The sequence below is a fragment of the Oxyura jamaicensis genome, chromosome 4, assembly GCF_011077185.1.
Source record: "Oxyura jamaicensis isolate SHBP4307 breed ruddy duck chromosome 4, BPBGC_Ojam_1.0, whole genome shotgun sequence".
NCBI lineage: Eukaryota > Metazoa > Chordata > Aves > Anseriformes > Anatidae > Oxyura > Oxyura jamaicensis.
The window spans coordinates 92194304-92215088 of record NC_048896.1 but is presented as its reverse complement, the minus strand read 5'-3'; the positions used below and the strand labels follow the sequence as shown (position 1 = coordinate 92215088).

The 20785-nt window shown below is 36.9% G+C and overlaps 1 protein-coding gene across 8 annotated transcripts in view; it reads left to right on the top strand.

The window, feature by feature from the left end:
* Window positions 1–8461, top strand: part of CTNNA2 (catenin alpha 2) — a 483606-nt gene extending 475145 nt beyond the window's left edge. For 7 of the 8 annotated variants that reach the window (XM_035325437.1, XM_035325439.1, XM_035325438.1 and 4 more), the window contains one exon: window positions 7296–7583. In XM_035325437.1, coding sequence (XP_035181328.1) covers window positions 7296–7583 — 288 coding nt within the window. Of the gene's footprint in view, window positions 1–7295 lie in introns of all 8 variants that reach the window. The other variant, XM_035325436.1, reaches the window with a different exon arrangement.
* The last annotated feature ends 12324 nt before the right edge of the window (window positions 8462–20785 follow it).

Sequence of the window (20785 nt, the reverse complement as noted above, 5' to 3'; positions counted from 1 at the left end):
TTTATACGTATAGGCTTTTTAAACTTGTATAATGGAGTTGACCTTGTAAAGTAACTCTGTGAACTCTGTGTTTTCAAAGGGCAATGGTTCATAAAAGACAGACGATATCTATAGTTCTAAATATATATGTGCGCTTTCTGTTGTGCTAACAGTCAGCCTCTGTTAAATGCAACAAAATGGATTTGGGAGTCCTTATAGTTTACTTACCTGTAATAGAAAAAATGTAGATGAGGACAGCTGTTCAGTGGATGGGCCAGTTATAAAACAGCTACCCCCAGAACTAATTAAATATTCAGCATGTCTGAAGGAGTAAGTTAATCACAATCCAATGTGAAAATTCATAGTTAGGTAAAGAGGAGCATAATATCATTTTCGTTGTGTACCCACATATCCCTTTTTAACCCCATTGTGACCACTTTAAATCCCAAATTATTACTTTTTGCCTGATGTAGAATTTCAAATGCATATGATAGTTTTCTCACAATAGACTCACATTGAGTAAAATCCTTATGCACATCTTCAAGTGACTGACTGAAATATGGCTTCAGGCATTGGGTAGTAGTGCTGATAAATAGCAGATGTCTCCCACCATAGGGATGAGTGCATCTGAATAGCGAATAGGCCATTCTTGCATTGGCTGTCACTAATAGTATCATGTTTTATGCATGCACTGTGCTACAGAAGTGTAAGATGAATATTATGAATAAGAGCTTTTTCTTTTATTTTTATATATATTTTACTTACGTATGTAGGACTAGATTTATTATTAAGTACAACTGAAAGGAAAATGTTCTATTGTACAGACTGTCATCTGGAAAAATGTTATTTCTGTTTCACCCTCCAGATTCATAATTGTTTCATGTAACCTTAGTTGCTCTAGAGGCTATTAACTGACTTTTGGATTATAGTAACAGAACCTATAGCTGTCCACAAAATTTGCTTCAAAAAGGAGGAGGAGCAGGGAATGCACCTAGAATTCTCAGATAGCCTTAATGGCTTGACAATGCCAAAATTATCTTCTAAAGGTATAAAATCAAGTCTTAGCCAAAAGTACTCAAACGGTTGTATGTTCTTTTCCAATGTAGAATCATAGAATGATCTAGGTTGGAAAGACCTTTAAGATCAACCGCTGCCCAGGGAAGTGGTTGAGTCACCATCCCTGGAGGTCTTTAAAAGACGTTTAGATGTAGAGCTTAGGGATATGGTTTATTGGAGGACTTGTTAGTGTTAGGTTAGAGGTTGGACTAGGTGATCTTGGAGGTCACTTCCAACCTAGATGATTCTGTGATCATCAAGTCCAACCATCAACCTGACCTACTGAGTCCTGTCACTAAATCATGTCCCCTAGTGTCACATCCACACATCTCTTAAATCCCTCCAGTGATGGGGAACCCACCAATTCCTTAAGCAGCCTGTTCCAATGCTTAATCATCCTCTCATTGAAGAAATTCTTCCTAATGTCCATTCTAAACCTCCTCTGGCACGACATATTGAATAGACAATTCCTCCTCCCAGTCTGTACCAAGTAAAACAGACTAAATCCTATAAACCAATAATTTTTGACACTAATTTTTTGCATCCATACATTTCAAGGTCAATGTGGGCCATTGTTATCATTTAAGCTACCTGCCTGCATAAATGATGGGTAGGCTCCCTGAAATAATATGCTTTGAAAATCTCTGATAGTTATACTACACTAGAGTATACATATTAAGCAAAAACATCCAGTATTGATTTCACAATTTCCAGAGAGAGAATCACTATCCGTCATGAGTTCTTGTGATTAATTACTGTCACTACTAAAACTTTTAATCTAATTAATAACTAAAATTACATGCTTTACCTTCTAGCCATTATATTCTGCTATATCTTTGTCTTATCTGTTAAACCTGAAATATTATCACATTTCTGTTATCACGTACTTGCTGATTTTGATCAACTCATTTTTTAATCATTTGCTTTATTAGTGACAGACAGAGCTGTCTGAATCTTTCCTATAAAACGTCTTTTTTTTTTTTTTTTGAGGTTCTTTATGTTCTCTCCACTTCTTCAATGTTGTTCCTGCATTGAGAAGAGAACTCCACCGCTGGGTACACATGATATATTGAATATGATTTTTTAACCTTTTTCATCAGTTTCCTCCTTTTTATGTACTCAAGGTTCATATTATTCCTTTTCCACAATTTTGCTGTATCTAATCTAATTATCTGTACTGATTCAATGAGATGTTGACTCACTCCTACCTATGATAAAGTTCCTTATCCTGTAAGTAGGTGTCATCTGCTATAAAGCTGACCAAAGTAAAATCTACATTTCTGACTTTTATCAGCTTATTAGATATAAATCACTCATCCTCTTTATGATATACCAGATTCCCAAATGTTATCTGCAAATTTCATCAGTTAACAGCATGTTAACAAAAATAACATAAAGCTGACAACAGGTTTCTTCAAGAGACCACTGCAAAAGTCATGGTGTAGCAATGATTTCACTGCCTGTACATGATTTTGGAAACTTAGTTATTATGATTTACAATCATTCTATAACTGCCATGATAATTTTGTATCAGCTGAGCTGTAGTAAAACGGTTATGTAGTACCAAGGAAAACACCTTTAAAAGAGCCAGTTATACCAACAGCATTGTTATAAGCAACACAAAGTTTAATCACATCAAAATATGATGCAGATTACTTAGAAAATAAAATGCTTTTACCCACAAAACCATTCAGTTACCATTAACTGCATTTTGTTCCCCGCTTTATTTACCGAGTGTGTTACAGACTTTGCATTATTTTGTTTGGAAGTGCTCTCAGCTGAGCTGGCCTATAATTTCACAGGTCATTCTACTTGCCTTGCTCAAATATTTCCTGACTAGCAACTCTGTTCGCTTCCACTTCTTCAGGTATTTTGGTATTGCAATTGCTGGTTATTTCATTTTATGTATATGTAAAAGAGGCATTAAATCCTTATTGTCACAAGATTCTGGAAAATTCTTCAGATAGTGGAGGAAAAATGAACCACAGTTTATAAGCAGACCAAAAACTCCTCAAAGCATTATGGATTTGGAGAACAACAACAACAACAAAAAATCTTGGCAGATAATAAGCTCTGCTTCTTCTAGCCTTGCATTCATTAATTGCAAAGTTAGCTGCTAGGAAAATCTTTATTATTATTATTATTTTTATTTATTTATTTTTTTCTGAACGATTTATGCCTTCCCTGAGTAGATGACAGTTTTAGCCTGGATAACTGACCAGCTCCAGTGCAGTGATTCCTAGGTTCTTCAGTGATTATGAATCTTTTTTCTTTTTTCTTGAAGTTTTATGGCCCAATAACCTAGATTTATTTATTGTGTTTGAAAGGAATCTTTTTCCTAAATGGATTTGTAAACAGATCTAAGTAACAGGACACTTGTACTTCGTGTAGCTAGTCAAAGTCTGTTAGTTGTTTGTACAGAAAGCTTTTATTATATTCATAATTTCCTAACAATTGGAAGGGATTGAAGTTTGCCTCCTGTACTGTGCAATAACTTCCTAGTGGTACTTTTATATGAAATGTTAATTCCCCCCTGCTCCCCTGCTCCCCCACCCCTCGCTTTATAATTATTATTATTAATATTATTATTAACATCATTAACTGTTTGGAAAAAAGCATGTCTCTACACACAGATTTTGTAAGGAATTAACATGCTGCTGCCTCGTTTTAGCTTTATGACACTATAGCTCTGCTGATGCGAAGCAAAGCTTAAAATTGATGTAACACAGTGGTGTATTAAGATCTAAATGTTAATTGGAGGGATGTTCATTCAGTTTAATTCTTCTTTACTGAGCCAGAATACAAGCAAAGAGCTGGAGGCAATAGAAAAATCACTGGAAGTGCTTAGGTAGCCAAATTAGATACATGGGGTGGTTACCAGCAGATTTTGGAGAACACTCATATCCTAATACTATTATGGGATTTTTATGTATCTTTTCTGATTCCAAGACTTGGAAGCATATTACAATATGAATGGTTGTTGAGGACAAGGACTAAGTACCTGCAAGTTAATATTAGATTAATAATGGTGAAGATAGGGAGCTCTTATCTGCTATAACAGCAGATTGGAACTGGAAGTAATTAAAATGGCATCAGAATATGTAACATAGTTTCCTAAAAGACATCAATACAATTCTCATCTGATCTTGCAGAATTACACATGCTTCTGCACACCCTTATCAATAAACACCATAGAATTATTAGTGTGTTTAAAGATGTAGATTGCATCCTTTGTATGGATTTAAGTATCTAATTCATGTGCCTCTTCATTTCAGCATGCATTCTTCAATCATTCAGTTCCTTAGAATATGCCCCGTTTAAAATAGCTACCAGACCTCTTTTCATAAAGAAATCCTGGAAAATGTGAGACCATTAGAAGTGTTCAACAAACGGAATTCATGGGAATATACAATATAGGCATGATCCAGTCAGTTTATCCACATTGATTACAAAGTAAATGCTATTTGGCGGTATCACTTTATATTCAGAATCAATCCACTGGTGTTTCAGAAAGAATTATTTAACAATGAATAATGTGTGATTGTAGATCTCAACAGTAAATTACAATATCCTAATTTAATAGAGTATGATCTGTTATTTGCCAACAAACATACAGATTGCCTTATAAATCATGCAGGAGTGTGGTTATAGAATAACACTATACTGAATTATATTTCATTACTGCCTATTGAACAGTCATGTTTTTGCTATATAATATAATTTTCCATCTTTTAACTTAGTTTCTTTTACTAACAGAAAATGCAAATTAGTCCCGAGGAAAAATATTTACTGGGGACAGGCAATTAACTATGCATTTCAGGGAATGGCACCAACTACGTGAAAATCATCAAAATGCTTTTCTGTATTGGACCTCTCTGTATGTAACTGTTTATGTATTTAATGAATTTTATTGAATATAAGACCACAGCTGAGGAAATCAAAATAATAGGTAAGTCTATAGATGAATGTACTTCCAGGTACAGGATTTCTGTAATGTCTATTTTTGTTTCACGTTGGTCACTGACACTTTTCAGAATGAGCTTTCTCCTGCAGTTATAATCTGAACTTTCTTATTCAGTTAATGATTCAAAGTATTTGAGGTGAATTATAATATTTTTTTATTATTATTGCCTTGTGGGTATTTGTCCCAGTTACCTTACTTAAAATTCATGTTAAGGAATTGTATACTCCCAAAAGATACAGAAGGAAAGGTATGTAGGGAGACAAGCCTTTTGTTCCAGTTAAAAATAGCTAAGAACTTATTGAGAAAGTGGGGTGGAATTAAAGAGCTTAAATTACAGAATCACGGAACAGCTGAGGTTGGAAGGGACCTCTGGAGATCATCTAGTCCAACCTCCCTGCTCAAGCAGGGTCACCTAGAGCACATTACACAGGATCATGTCCAGACAGGTTTTGAATATCTCCAGAGAAGGCGATTCTACAATCTCTCTGGGCAGCCTGTTCAAGTGCTCTGTCACCCTCATAGTGAATAATTTTTTTCCTCATATTCAGGCAGAGCTTCCTGTGTTTGTGCCTGTTGTTTCTCATCCTATCACTGGGAACCACTGAAAAGAGTCTGGCCCCACTGTCTTAACACCCTCCCTTAAGACATTGATATACATTGGTAAGATCCTCTCTCAGCCTTCTCTTCTGCAGGCTAAACAGGCCCAGCTCTCTCAGCCTTTCTTCATAACGGAGGTGCTCCAGGCCCCTAATCATGTTTGTAGCCCTCCTCTGGACTCGCTCCAGTAGTTCCGTGTCCCTCTTGTACTGGGCAGCCCAATACTGGGCCCAATACTCCATGTGTGGTCTCACTAGGGCTGAGTAGAGGGGGAGGATCACCTCTGTAAACTTGCTGGCAACACTCTCCCTAATGCACCCCAGGATACCACTGGCCTTCTTGGCCACAAAGGTCCATGGCTGGCTCACTGTTAACCTGCTTTCCACCAGGACTCCCAGGTCCTTCTCCAGAGAGCTGCTTTCCAACAGGTCAGCCCCTAGCCTGTACTGGTGCTTGGGTTTATTCTCCCCTAGGTGACGGACCCTGCACTTGCCTTTATTTAACTTCATGAGGTTCCTTACTGCCCAACTCTGCAGCCTGGCCACGTCCCTCTGAATGGCAGTGCAGCCACTCCTCCTAGGTTTGTGTCATGGTGAACCCATGTTGACTAAAATAATATTGCATCTAAAATAGTTCCTTCAAACTAGAAAAGAATTCTAAAAATTTAAGCCAGCTTCCATAGCAGAACTTAAAGGCTTTATCACAAACAGTATATACCAATTTTTCAAAATTTTAGGAACATCCTAGATAGTAAACTAGATTTTTACAATGCTTAAGACCATAGTTTTTAATACCTATTGATCTGAGGATGTCTAGTTGGATTTGGTAAGTGCCTAGTTTGCATTTTGGAACACTGAAATATTGCTTTGGAAGTCCCATTATCTGCTTAAATTTCTTTTGAAATATTTGGGCAGGGACGTACTTGATTTCAGTATATGATGGAAGCCTGTTAACTGGAAGTTCAAATGATTTGAAGTTCAGCAAGTTCTTGAGGCCTCTTCCACAGGACCTAGGCACCTAAGGCAGTCTTGTGCACAGGAGAAACACAAGTGTATATGTACAAAAAGCCTGCTAACCATAAAGTAAAATTACTTGTGAACATGAGTATCTCAAATATTATAGTAACTACAAAAACCTGCACTTAACTGTTTCATCTTTTTTGTTCTTTAGGGGTTTCAAAATCTCCTTTTGTCTTTTCAGATGGTATTCCCTAACAAGCTTTACACTAGCCTCACACTGCTCCTGTAGACATCACTTGGGTGTTATCCTGGGCTTCACAGGAATAGTTAGAAAAAAACACTTGGGTACTTGGGAAATCTCTGCTGAGCTATTTTCCTGTTTCTGACATTTAAAAGTAAATTTGTAAAGGCTCAAGTGAGAAGTAACTTTTTTTTTTTTTTTTTTTTTTTTTGAGAAAAATGAGGAAACTGGAGCTTCACCCATAGGACAAGAATCATCAACAAAAAACAGCCAACACAAACTTTTCCACTAAATTATTAAAATAGTTAATGTGAAGTACCATAGTCTTCTTACGTGGTGCATGTTGCTGGTGCTTGTTACTACAAGCATCTTGATTAATCCTCAGTGTTCATTTCATCTTTAATGAGACCTGAGAGCACCCAGACTTCAGTCAGGAAGTGGTCCAGTCACCCTGTCATGGAGTAACCCTGCTGTATTTCATTGTGTTTTCTCTTCATAGCTGGACAGTGCCACTTCTCTCATCCAGGCAGCTAAAAATCTGATGAACGCTGTGGTCCTTACAGTGAAGGCATCGTATGTAGCTTCTACTAAGTATCAGAAGGTCTATGGTACTGCTGCAGTGAACTCACCAGTTGTATCTTGGAAGATGAAGGCCCCTGAGAAGAAGCCTCTAGTAAAGAGAGAAAAACCAGAAGAATATCAGACAAGAGTGAGAAGAGGGTCCCAGAAGAAACATATTTCCCCTGTACAGGCCTTAAGTGAATTTAAAGCTATGGATTCATTCTAAAACACTAAGCTTTACCAGGAGGGTTTTATATTCTTTTTGTATGCATACCTGCCGACTTGTATGCGTCTGGCATGGGGTGGGGGGAAACTGTCAATCTGCATGCAACCTGAGACTCTATTGAAGTAACTAACTTTCTGCAACGCCAAAATTTATGGTGTTCTCTTCTAATGTTCAGTGGACTTATTCCAAGCTTACTTTTTAATCTAAACTATAGTATTAATTTGGCCAAAGAATTTGCATCACAGGGGTATGTGTGAATTAAATAATAAATTCAAGTCTAAACCCAGAAATTTTTATGCATGCAAGAAACATTAGGTTGGCAGGTATATTAAGTGGAAAATAAAAATAAAAATGGAATTGTAATGGTAGACCATAAAGCTTGTATTGCTTCTGTTCCAGTGCAAAAATGTACTAGCCAATATGCTTAAATGTGTGGCCCAATAATTAAATGATATAACTTTTAAGTCATCTTCATCATAGTATGTGAATTTTTAAAACAAATACAAACTAATTCATCTTAAAAATGCTTCTTTTAAACCATATTTTGTTCTTTATATTCTAGTAGTGTTATGATTGCTCACATTTCAATTAATCCCATTAATATGAACAGAGGTTTACTTTTGCCAATTGAATTCCTTATGGTGGAGTATGAAGCACAATATGGTGATTGACATTGCCTTTTATATTATTATTATTATTATTATTATTATTATTATTATATTAGTAATAGAAGACCTGGTGGTGGAATGTTTAGAGACACGGAAACTGACAATGTGAGAATTTAGAGGCAAATATGTAGGTGTAGCTTGGATTACAGGTATCTGACATACCGTTGTAACCACTAACTCAATAAACTCATTTAACCTTGGAATCCTCAATATGGCTTGTCTCTTTTAATGAACAAGTATCTTCTGCATCATAGTTGAGGTAGACCGATTAATTTTCCTCATGTTTCCTTTTAATTATTTATTTAGTCAAGGAAACTTTTCTCAGTTTTTTTTTTTTTTTAAATTTATTTATTTATTTATTATAACCAGGATAGCCAAATATGAGCAATGGGTCAAAACCATAATCTAAATCTTTATGTGAGACACACATGCCAAGAAGGTGATGACATTTTTTGTTCAAATACACCAACTCAGAAACAGCATGAGGATATTTCCTTTTAATAAGTTTGTAAGCTTGACATCTGAGAAACTTGGAAATCATCATCATGCCACACTGTATAGATATGTATAAAGACCACAGCATGAAGAAATGCAGTACCTGCTTTTATTCCTTTTTTACCCCAACAGTTTTCTCAACTACAGAGGTTGTGTTACAATTGTGAAAAGGTCATGGTATATTTGAAAACATAGCAATGAGCATGCATTTATTTTTCTTGTAGTTATATAATAACAACATAAGATAACTTTTGTGATATCATAAGGGATCTGAAACACTGTCAGAAAGTGAGATATACCATAAGTGACACGGCTGTTCCTTACAGTGTTTTTGAGAGGTGTTTGGATGCTCACGTCAGATTTATTATTCCTCAGAATAGCAATGTACCTAATTTTGTTCTATTGCCCTCCTACACAATCTAAAGAAAGAAATATATTCTCCAAGGCTTTCTAGGAAATTATTTTTGCTTTGTTTAGTTCTGCATAATAAAAAGGTCTGACATAAAGTGTAGGAATAAACTAATGGATAAGGATTTGGGAAATGTTCAGTACAGCCAGTCCTGCACAAGCAAAAGGAACTCATCACCAGTGTAGTGTTATGAAGAGCTATGTTGGACCATGGATCAGAAAGCTGTGTCTGTTTCTTTGCAACTATCATCTTGGTTCACAAACCAAACATAGAGGTACCGTGCATATTCTTGAATACATACAACCTTGAAAATTTTATCTTCAAATTTTATTGACAATGCATAAGAAGCAATAACATTGCTACATCTGGAAAGTACAATTGTAAGTTTCTTGATCACAGAATTCAGTTATTTTTTTAAGTAATGATTTGTTTCTAGCAGATGAATGTGCAGAAAATGACTGGTTTGAAGATCAGTGTGGAGGTCAGGCAGGCATCCCTGAACGAGGGGCAGTTTTCGTCCTAGCCTTGTCTTCCATGCTGTGGTCACTCCAAATTATTCACGTGCCAGCAACTGTTTGTTCTCTGTGAGAAACTAGAAACCCAAATTACAAGAGTGACTTACACGCTTCTCCCAAGAATGGCTGTATCTTTTGATCTGCAGCCATGAGGAGAAGGCTAGAGAAAGGGCTTTGGCTCACTTCCCACCATAAAAAGCTGTGGAAAAAGGGCTAGCAGAATATTTCAGTTTTGTAATTTACTTCTTCAGCAAGAACTGCAGCCAATTTCTGAATTAAGAAGTCAGAGAACAGAAAGTCTGAGAACTTTTAGATAACTTTCGGAATAATTTTCCTAAGATTGTTTTTCCATGGTGGTTCGTTTATTAAATTAAGAGTTTAAAAATGAGAAGGGTTAAAATGGTTAAATAGCTTTACATCAATTTGCTACTGAACGAAGTGTAGTAATACAAAGTAGTAGAGGTTTTGGATGGGACAAAGAAATGAAACCTGAGTGTGGTAAAGTAACTCAGTGCATTACTCGTAGTTACCATTTCTTATCCTTATTCCCAGTGATGTCAATTACATCATTAACCATATACATGAATTTAATTGCTTGGCTGCATATACATGGCAGTATTCATATGCTTAAAGTTGAACAAATGCTTTGATAATAAGGAAGTAGGGGGTAAAGCTCAACACTGATTCACTTTGATCCCATATTTTCTTGCTACCATGTTATTAGAGTGTGAAATACTGATCAATAGTCCAGCACTTTTGCATATTAAAAAGAGGTGGCGCAAGCTGTGGAAATGCAGTACAGGAAACAATCCCAGATAAAATACTGGATAGATATTTTATACATATATTTATACATATATATCACATCATTTTCCACATGAAAGCTGGCCAAAACAAGTTTCCTCTTTCTTTATGAAACACATTTAATAAAGATGTATATTTATAGGCTCAAAATGAGCCTGCATGTGAAAATGTGTATTTCAATGGGATTGTCAAGCAAAAAACAGAATTGCATTGTTTGTTTGTTTTTTTAAACCAGCTCTCCAACATCAATCTAAACCAGTGGTTTTTAAGTGAAATAAGGCAATGTAATGTATCTCATTTCACTCAATATGCCTTCAAACAATCTTTCACATCAAACTCTGTTGTTCAGTTATTTTTGCGAGGCAGAAAAAGAATACTTGTGAAGTCAGGAGACTGGAACAGAGAATGTTTTAAACTTCATCAGTAGTTTGTCTGGAAGAGGAACGTCACAGCTGAAGTTGTTTCCAAGGATGGACAGTTCATCCTATTGCATCTTAGTGATGACAGCAATGAACTTAAGCATTTACTTGGAACATATTGACCTTGCTGTTGCACCTGCAGAGATCAGGAATAGTCTCAAGGATTTTTCTGGTTTCTCACTGAGTGACCAAGTGCAACCGCAGGCGAGGGTTCACACATTTCTCCTGCTTTAGATATTTTTCTCTTTATGACTCAGTTAACACCAAGCTACGGAGAACATGACAGCTTGATAGAAGCTGTAGGAGGTAGAAATGTTGTATTTTCCTGCTCTATATATAGTTTTAAAGGAATAAATATTTAATTACTTATGCAGTGTTTCTTTCTTTGATAATGTCAGTTGGGGTGACAGAGGTGAGAGGCTGATACCTAATATTAGCTTCTCTTGATAAATTTTCAAAGGTCCAGTGTTGTTTAGTAATCCCTGTGTAACATTGGACTTGAAGCAGAATGTGAAATTTTTGTACCTACCTGCTTTGTCCATGCTTGCTAAAATTAAATACAAGGAAGAAAGAGAAACAAAGTGATATTTCCAAAGCCTCCTGTAATATTCAAAGGTAATTAATTTTCTAGAAGGATGTATTCAGTCCATTTTTTTTTCTTTCTTTCTTCAGAAACTTCTCATGCAGAAATTATTAAAGAAGCAGTTCTTTGGCCTGCATTTCCAGGAGTTCATATTAAATTGCCTTAATGGCTAAATCTCCCCACCTAGCCATAGATTTGGCAGCTAGAAGGATAGATTTAAAACAAACAAACAAACTTTTAACTTTTTCTTTAACTCTCTGTGTTTATATGTACTTTGTGTGAGTCTATGCATGCACACAGGAGCATTCCCAAGATACACGTATATTTATGTGGCCAAAACTCTAGCAAGTAACAATCTATTCCTCAAGAAACAGTTGTTGCCTTTATTTGGCTTGAATACCTTTAGGGTTTCACAACACCTTCTGTGTGGTCTGTACTGAGTTTTTAAGATCCTGATGACCAGCTTTTCCCCTCCAATACATATGTGTATGTATATAGAGAATCATAGAACAGCCCAGGTTCGATGTGACCTCGGAAGATCATGAGTTCCAACCTTTACTGGGAAACGGGAGCCTAGATGAGGTTATCTAGCAACCAGCCCAATCACATCTGGTATTTATGCGGGTGTGTATACATATAAATATATATTTGGCTATATGGAAGTCAACCCTGGTTCAGACCAACCACAGGCTCCTCATTTTCATTAACCTGCCAGCAGTGGTACTGCTCAGCATTAGTTAGTCACTGTTAAGCAGCCAAGTGCAGGGAACCTGCAGGAGCTGAGAGACCGTGTTGTCATATACAAGTTCTATTATCAGTTAGACTCTGGTTTACAACTGAGACCTTAAGGAAGATACATTGAGACATAATTGTAGAGTAAATTAAGATCACAGGGCTATGTGAAAGACTGCACACCTTGTTTCATTTGCTCCTGAAGACAGGGTTTTAAATCTGCAGTATGCACAGCTAGCAGGTCAGAGAAACTCTGGTATTTCAGTGAGCCATTTGCTTGCTCTGGGAAGAAAAGTTCAGTGATATTTCATAGTGCCATGATATAAGGTGATTTGTACACTTGTGTCGTTGTGTAGTGTGTGTGTGTGTGTTGGTGGGGGAAAATGATCTCTTTTCCCTTTGTGGACAGTGACTACTAGAAATCACATTACCTACATCTCAGACACTACAAAAGACTCTTTTCACTGGAAACAGTTTATATTTATATATATATATATATATAAATTATATAGATTATATAGATTTATATTAGCATGGCTTGGTGGAAACATTCCCTGCATGAGATCGTGGGGTGTACTACATGTATCTTACATGTCAGCTATATTGCATATTGAGTAGTCAACAGAACTCCATAGGAAGAAAATTTATCTTTTCCCATTGTGAACCTTCAGATGCTTCTGTTGTTCACAGAACTCATCTTAATTTTTCTTTTAGATACAACACTGACTTGTTAAGTGAATAAGTGAAAATAAAAAAGTCACAATTTACATCCTAGCACCTATTCTGCATGCACACACTATGAAAGAAGTACTATGGGAAGGGGTGATAGAAGCTCACAAATCATAGGCATTTTCTTGACTGACAAAAATTGTATTAGGTAAGACCTTGTCGGCAGCTTTTTCTCTTTCTTTATAGCTTTCTTCCCTGCTTTGATTGAGCCATCTTAGCTGTTCTTTCTCTTTTACAGGTACTACCCATTTTTAGTTAGAAAGCTTTTATTCCAGCATGAAAAAGCTGTAGCGTAAGTGTTATGGACAGGAGAGCTCATCTCAAAGGCTGAAACAGTGGAAAGTCTCATGATTGAAGTGGACTTGTGTAACTGTTTCACCTAGTACCATTTTAGGGCTGATATTTGAGTTTTAGATAATTGAAGCAAACATTTTCCTCACTACTTTACTTTTTAAAATGCCACAAGAAGAGTTTGTATTCTGTTTCTGAAAAATAGTGTCTGTGCAAAAGACCTGAACCACGTGACAAAACAGCACATTTATTACTGTGGTACAGTCATCTCAAAGCCGTCACAGGATCTTGTCACCAATGACTATCATTTTGGAAATCAGTGAAGATAAAAAGGTTGAAATAACAAAAGTGTTTATTTTGATGTAGCTTCCTTGAGGTTAAATTTTGAAGAGAAGTAAAGATATATGGACATCAGTTGGGCACATCATGCTTTCCCTGACTAATGCAATATTTCCCATTTCACTTTGTGCTAATACCACGGGTCTACAGAATGGTGTTTCGACAGGTCCAGGCATCACTGCTGCAAGAGCAAATGTCGCCTATAGCACTGTAGAGCTGTGCCAGCCTTGTTCAAGGTAAACATCTACAGTTTGGCTCCTATAGCTAAAGTGTCGCTGTGCAGGACAGGACACAGTAGGCAGAGGTCACAAACACATGCAGAGACCTGGGCTACATCATGCTGCTCAGTCTGTGGTCCATGCCTGGTCCACAAGGCAGCAGACAGAGCAAATGTGGCTTGCTATGCAATCAAGAAAACAGACGAGAAGAAAATAAGTAAATAAACAAACAATAGAATAAAGCCTGCTAAGCTTTCTCATAAATTCTCAGATGAAAAAAAGTCTGGATCCACCAGAACTGCTGCCTCTTCTGAAGTAATGCAGGCTTCTGTTTAAACACCATCATCCAATGCATGGCAAGAAAAACAGAGCTAAATGTCAAGTATTAATCCAAGTCTACACACACATACACACGCACAAATACTATGTTAGTTTGTTATTGTACTGTTGTGGGCTGGCTTTTCAGACATGGATTTTTATTACATTTTAACCATCATTTTCATCACCCAAATTTTATTTAGTCAGCGGGATTTCTAAGGATCTTAGAAAAATAAATTAATACAATTCCCACCGTCACCACCACCCTGATAGATATTTAGGTGTCTCTTAATTCTTCTAGATGTCAAACCTGATAATGTTACACCTCAAATAAAACATACTGCACCTGCAAATCATCTCCTCAAAACCCTGCACTATGTGAGCACTAGCTTTCAAATTCAAAACATTTTATATTTCTCCACCTAAGAATTTTGTAGATTAAAGGAAATTTTCAAGTCTATGTCTGTGATTATTACCTCCTATGTGTAAACTGACTGGATAAAGATATTTCACATTAATACTTGTTTTGGCCGAGATGAATTTAAGTCCCAGTATAAATTAAACTGAGATAAAATGGCCTTACTGATGATGTTCCTGTATCATGGAAATATGTATAGCTACTCTAAGTTCTTTCTTTCAGCTACAAAAAGATAAAGCAGAAACCTTCATCCAGACTCAAGTACAGCTGCAGAAGACTGACATTTGTCTCTGTTTCAGAAGCTACTGTCCTGGTTTCATGAAGATGGGAAGAAATCACTCCTTAAACTACATTTTTTAAAAAATAATTAAATAAATTAAACTTCTCAAATGTTTTTCAGATGTAAATATATATATATAGCTGTAAATAGATAGATAGAGATGTAAATACATATATATATTGCTAGGGCAGTTCCAAAGCCTGTTAATTTATGCTCTTGCTAACAAAACTGTCTGGCAGAATATGGTTTGTTAACTGACCTTATAATTGACCTGTAGAGCATCATGTGTTAAGCATACTAAGTTGTCTCATGATAATGCCTTCCCCATCAAGGCTTATTGCTTTAGTACAGCTCATTAGGAAATGAGGACATAAATTAAACTTGAAAAGAGAAATGGAAATGTTGATGTGGGAATGTCTCAGAGTATCTTGTGTGTTGCGGTGGGTATGTAGGCCTTTTCTTCCCGATGCTCTGGCTAAAGAATGCATTTATTTAGGAGTTACACCTCCCATTAAATTTAATTGCTTCCCCTGAGGCTCCTGTGGTAGAAGCCTAATTCATTCAATGAAAAGTGGCTCTTATCTGAGAGTATGTGGTGAAGGTATGGCTAATGGCAAGGGAGAATTCACATCAGCACACTATCTTATGTGGGCTTCCATAATCTAAAGGTGATGGTGGCAGTTTCAAAGGCTCATGCTCAGATTGTCAGACATAGCTGAGCAGCATAGCAGAGTACATCTTTTATGGTATTACAAAGGTTATGCATGGTAGGTAACCTATATTCACAACGCTTCTACAGGAAGCATTGAGCTAACCTGCATGAACTAATTCAAAAATGGATTTAATTCATTATTGATGAACTATTTCAGATTGCAGAGAAGTTTTTATTTTTCCTGTCAGAACTGGTGTTTCTTATTCAGGAGTTCTTTTCTACATTATTAATTCAATCATGCAGAGCACCTTGCTGCTTAATTTATTGCTTTCAGATTTTTCTCAGTCCAAAGCCATGGGATTTTAGGTTTGCAGCAAAGCTACTGAAAGCTCTATTCTTACTAAAATAAATACTTTATTATTGCTGATTTTATGGCTTTAAGGCTCTAGCATCATGCCTCAAGTACTGCTGCTTTCACTGTTTGTTTTTTATTTGTTTGTTAGTTTTGTTTTGTTTTGTTTGGTGTTTTGTTTTGTTTTCCTTCCAAGCATTGTGTGTTCAGGAGGCATCATTATTTATGATATCCCAATTTTGTGGACATGTTATGATACCTCACCATAATAGCATTGGGAAGACTTCTCTGAAGTCTACATTTCAAGAAAGATCATTTCCTAACATCTCTGTCTTTTATCACACGTTTCTGCAAGAGGAAGCTTGGACCAAATGCCTCTATAGCATAGAGGTTTTGATGACACAAAGTATTTTCATCGTTCTTTCTCTTCCGCCATTCACAGCATAACTGCATCACGGCTCTATTCTGTACAGGTAGAACCCTGATGAGTACCTTTGTTATATGGATTGAAAAAGCCCAAATTATTCTTAGTTTCAACACAGAAATGTCATATCTTTTCCCTGTAGCAATCTTTCCATAGAAGACCAAAATAACTGTAAATGTCAGGATTTGTTAGGATATATACAATAATATTTTTCAATGTAAATAAGATGTGTCTTGAGTAAACAGAATAGTAATTAAAAAAAAAAAAAAAAAAAAAAAAAGCAATGTAAGAAACTTTCCACTTGCCTACTGCATTATTGCAGCTGGTTCTTTATGTTCAGGCTTGGTTTCCATCAGTTATTGTCTTCCTGATTGGCAGCAAACACAATCCTCAAATAATCTTTCTTTCCATCTCCTGCAATTCTTGGACTGTACATCTATTACCTGTGTTGTGCAGATATCCTTCTCTGAGCTCCCTGCTCTCCTGGTTTTCTCCTTTCTTCTCCTGATCCCATTCTGGAGCCTGATTTCCCCTTTCTCCAGGGGAATCTGCTTCTTCCCACCACTCTTCCCAACATTTCTCAGCCCACTCTGATGAGATTCTCAGATGAGAGGCTTGAGATTCTCTGCTCCATTTGCTGAATCATGACTGTCCAAAGCAGGGCTAACCCAGGCCACCTTCAAAGTATTGTTTGTCAGAAGCAAACTGTTCCCTCTGGGTTATATACTTGGTGCTGATTGCAATGAGAGGAGGGATAATAGCTTTCTCTGTACTATCTTGTTGCAATGCACTCAGCAGTGACCCTGGATTAATCTCTGCTGTCATCTCATTCAGTTTGCTCCTCAGGCACCTGAGAACAGCTTGGTTGGGATTCCCCAGGAAAACACCTAATGGGTTCTCTGCTGTGGATCAGCAGCATAAATGCTGATACAGCCAGAGAAGAGGAGCCTACTACTTGTCTGAAGCAGTTCCATATACTTCTGGGACACCCTTAATTTCCCAGCTGGTTCAAGCTTGAAACCAGGCAGTTTTCCCCCTTGCTTTTTGTTTTGTTTTGTTTTATATGCTTGATATCCTGTCAAGATGCAATTCGTCCATGTGGCCATTGAAGAGAGAGATTAGTTTCTGTCTTCTGTGACAGGTTTGTGAGTGTGTCCTACTAAACTGAAATTTTGCTTTGCACTGCAGGACTCTGATTGTGTGCACTGTCTATTCAGCATTGGTCCTATTAGCAGGATCTTTTGCCTTTAAACTTCTTTTTCTAGGCTTTTAATCTACCAAAAGTGCAGGTAGACCCTGAAGTGCTTGTCTATTTGTTGTGGTTGGCTCTCTTTCTGGGTAAATGCCTTACACTCACAAAACTTGTTAACAGTTTGCAGTATAGAAAAGTGAGCGATGAATAACAACTTTTTTATTTTTATTTTTATTTTTATTTTTTTTTTTCTTCCCCGTAAGCAAGACATATAAAACAGTACTGGGGCTCTAAAGTTATTGGTGTTAGGTTGGATTTGGAGGTGCAGCTAAGATTTATTAGGTGCTTTCTTAAATGTCAGATTTGTTTTTAAAAGACTTCCAAAAAGAAAAGTAGAAATCTGGCAGACCTGGGAACTAGTATTGGTGGGAAATAAAACCAGACACCCCTAAAAGGCAAGTGAGGAAGTTTTTCTGGTCTCTTCAAAATAATCAAATATCTAAACTGAGGGATTTTGGGGATGCCTTTTTTGATCAAGGTGGGGAAGAAGTTAGTCTTGCTGACTGGTCTCTGTGTTTAGAATAAAACCATGACTGCACAGAGTGCTAGGGCTGGCTGAAGACGTACCAGAAGCAGCCCGTGTACAATAGCATGAATCTTGATAAGGGTTTGTTTAACCTGTTTGCTTCACTTTTATTCTCACTTCTGTCTTTCTTGTCTCATTAACCTGCATGATTTTACTGGATGTTTGCATGAGGCTCAAGCTCTGAAGCTCTCTGCCTGAGGAAGCTTCAGAAATCAATTTCAATTTGACAATAAGTGATCAAGAAATTGCTGAAGACCTACTTCTGAAGTCATACAAATATATCAAGGTAAAATAATAACAAAATAAATAGGAACTTAAGTAATATGCTATGTAAAATCTATCCACAATTAATTCTATGTAAAAAATCCATACATTGGCAGATTAGGTCCCAGTAAAGAATGGCTAATATTAAAGCAATCACTCATATTACCAATGCTGCAGCTCCTTATGAAGAATTTTATCAGGAAAACATATTAATCTTATTTAAAATTCTCACAAACATCCTTTATTCTAGTTATCTTTGCCTGAGGTTCTCTTAAGAAACCATGTACCATTTTGTAATATAAATGCTTCACACCTGGGTTCTTGTCTTGCGCAGTAACATTAAAGTGACTTTTTCTCACTTATGTATAAAAATTAAACAGAAGAAAACTCAAAGTATGCTCTCTTTAACATAAAATGCTTATTATTTTGTCACAATAACCCTTCAGTAGTATTAGCTTATAATACACTCATACTGAATAAAGATCTGCTTCTTATAAGTCACTACTGGTAAAGAAAATAGATATGACTCAGACTAAATTTTTCATTATCAAGGATATCTTTTCCTTTAGTATCAGTGAATGGCAGCTCACTACCTTTTTTTTTTTTTTTTTTTTTTTTTTTTTACTCAGATTGTCCTTTAGTACACCTAACACAAAGCCTCAGGAATGCCTGACCAGTAGGACCTTACCGGGATGATAACTCATTGAAGTAACCTGTGACTAATCCATACTATGGAAGAAGCCAAGGAGGCACAAGAGAATGTAGGTGGGAAGCTGCTGGGTAGTACCCGAAGGCCTGTTTCACCTTTTTTGAACTCAGCATAGGTAAAACAACTTGAGAAGTGATTTACCCTGTTGTTGAGCCCCTCTCCTTTACCAGAGAAAGAGGCTAATTACTGGTATTTAGCTAGACTAGTGCACGTTTGTCTGTACAGTACAGATTCATATACATAGGTTTGTGCTTCTGTGTACAACTTTTAAATTTGTATATCTCTAAAATTTATGAGATTCTCTTGATGAAAGGAAGGGCAGAATGTGTGTGCAAATATTGTATGATCCCATGAAATAATGCCTTGTACAAGTCTTGAGTATTTAAAACTGACACTATAAACTTTTGCAATCAACCAAATGTGTAATTGCATGAAAGAATGTATCAAATTAGTTTGATAGGATTTGCTTTCAGAAGAAAATGTGAATTATATTGCCTTCCTTTAGGTCTTTATCTGTTATATCTTGTGTCAACCATTATTTTACTCAGAACCACTGTCAGGCTGATGTGCCTGTAATTACTTTGTTTATCTAAATACTAACACAATCTCCAGCTGAAGAATGTGGATGCAGGGCATATGGGATTGCTGTGTTTTCAGATTTATATTTTCAAAGATTGGAAATTGCAGACATTCATCAGACATAATGCCGATGCATAAATCTTCCAGTCAAAGATGACATTCCTAGGTACAGCTGAGCTCCAGATCCTAACATCCTAACCATGAAAAACATGAGATTAATTGAGCCCTCTAGAAATGCTTATTTTCCACTATTGGTTATGAAGGGAGTTTAGGATGATGTGGTGGTTTTACCCAGCTGGGCAGCTGAACTCCACCACAGCCACTCTCTCACTCTCCCTCCTCAAAGGGAAAGGGGGAGAAAATACAATGAAAAGCGCCCAAGGGTTGAGATAAATACAAGGAGATCGCTCAAAAATTACCATCATTGTCAAAACAGACTCAGCATAGGGAGATTAATGTAATTCATTACCTATTACTAACAAGCTGGAGGAGACAGAAACTAAAAGCAAGCTAAAAACACCTTACCCCCCACCCACGCTCTTCCATTTCGTCCCCCTGTGTGGTGGTTTTACCGTGCTAGGCAGTTGACCACCACAGCCGCTCTCTCACTCCCCCTCCTCAGATGAGGAGGGGAAGAAGTAAAGGAAAGAACAACTCACGGGTTGAGATAAGGATGATTTAATTAAAGAGAAATATATATATATGTATATTATTAAGGAAATATTATTATTAATTAAACAATTCAACTAAAGGGAAAAAAGGGAAAGGGGAAGAGGGAGAGGGAAAGGGAATAACTAAACAAAACAAGTAAAGGCTATGTGGAAGTGCAGAGGAAAGAAATTATTCTCTACTTCCCACAAATGAGTGATGCTTGACCACATCCTTGAAGCAGGGCCTCAACGCACATAGCCGGTGTTCGGGAGGAGGACAGACGTTTTCACAACGAGAGCCCACCCCTCCCCTCTTCTTCCTTTTTCCACCTTTTATTGCTGAGTGTAACCCCATATGGTATGGAATATCCCTTTGGTTGGGTTAGGTCAGCTGTCCTGGTGATGTTTCTTTCTTACTTTTTTCCCCACCCCCTAGGAGGGTTAGAGAGAGTCCTGATGCTGTGCCAGCACTTCTCAGCAGCAGACACAACACTGGTGTGATACCACTGCTGTTCTAGCTCCAAGTGCAGAGCGCAGCACTGTATGGGCTGCTGCAGGGAAAGGTAACATCCCAGC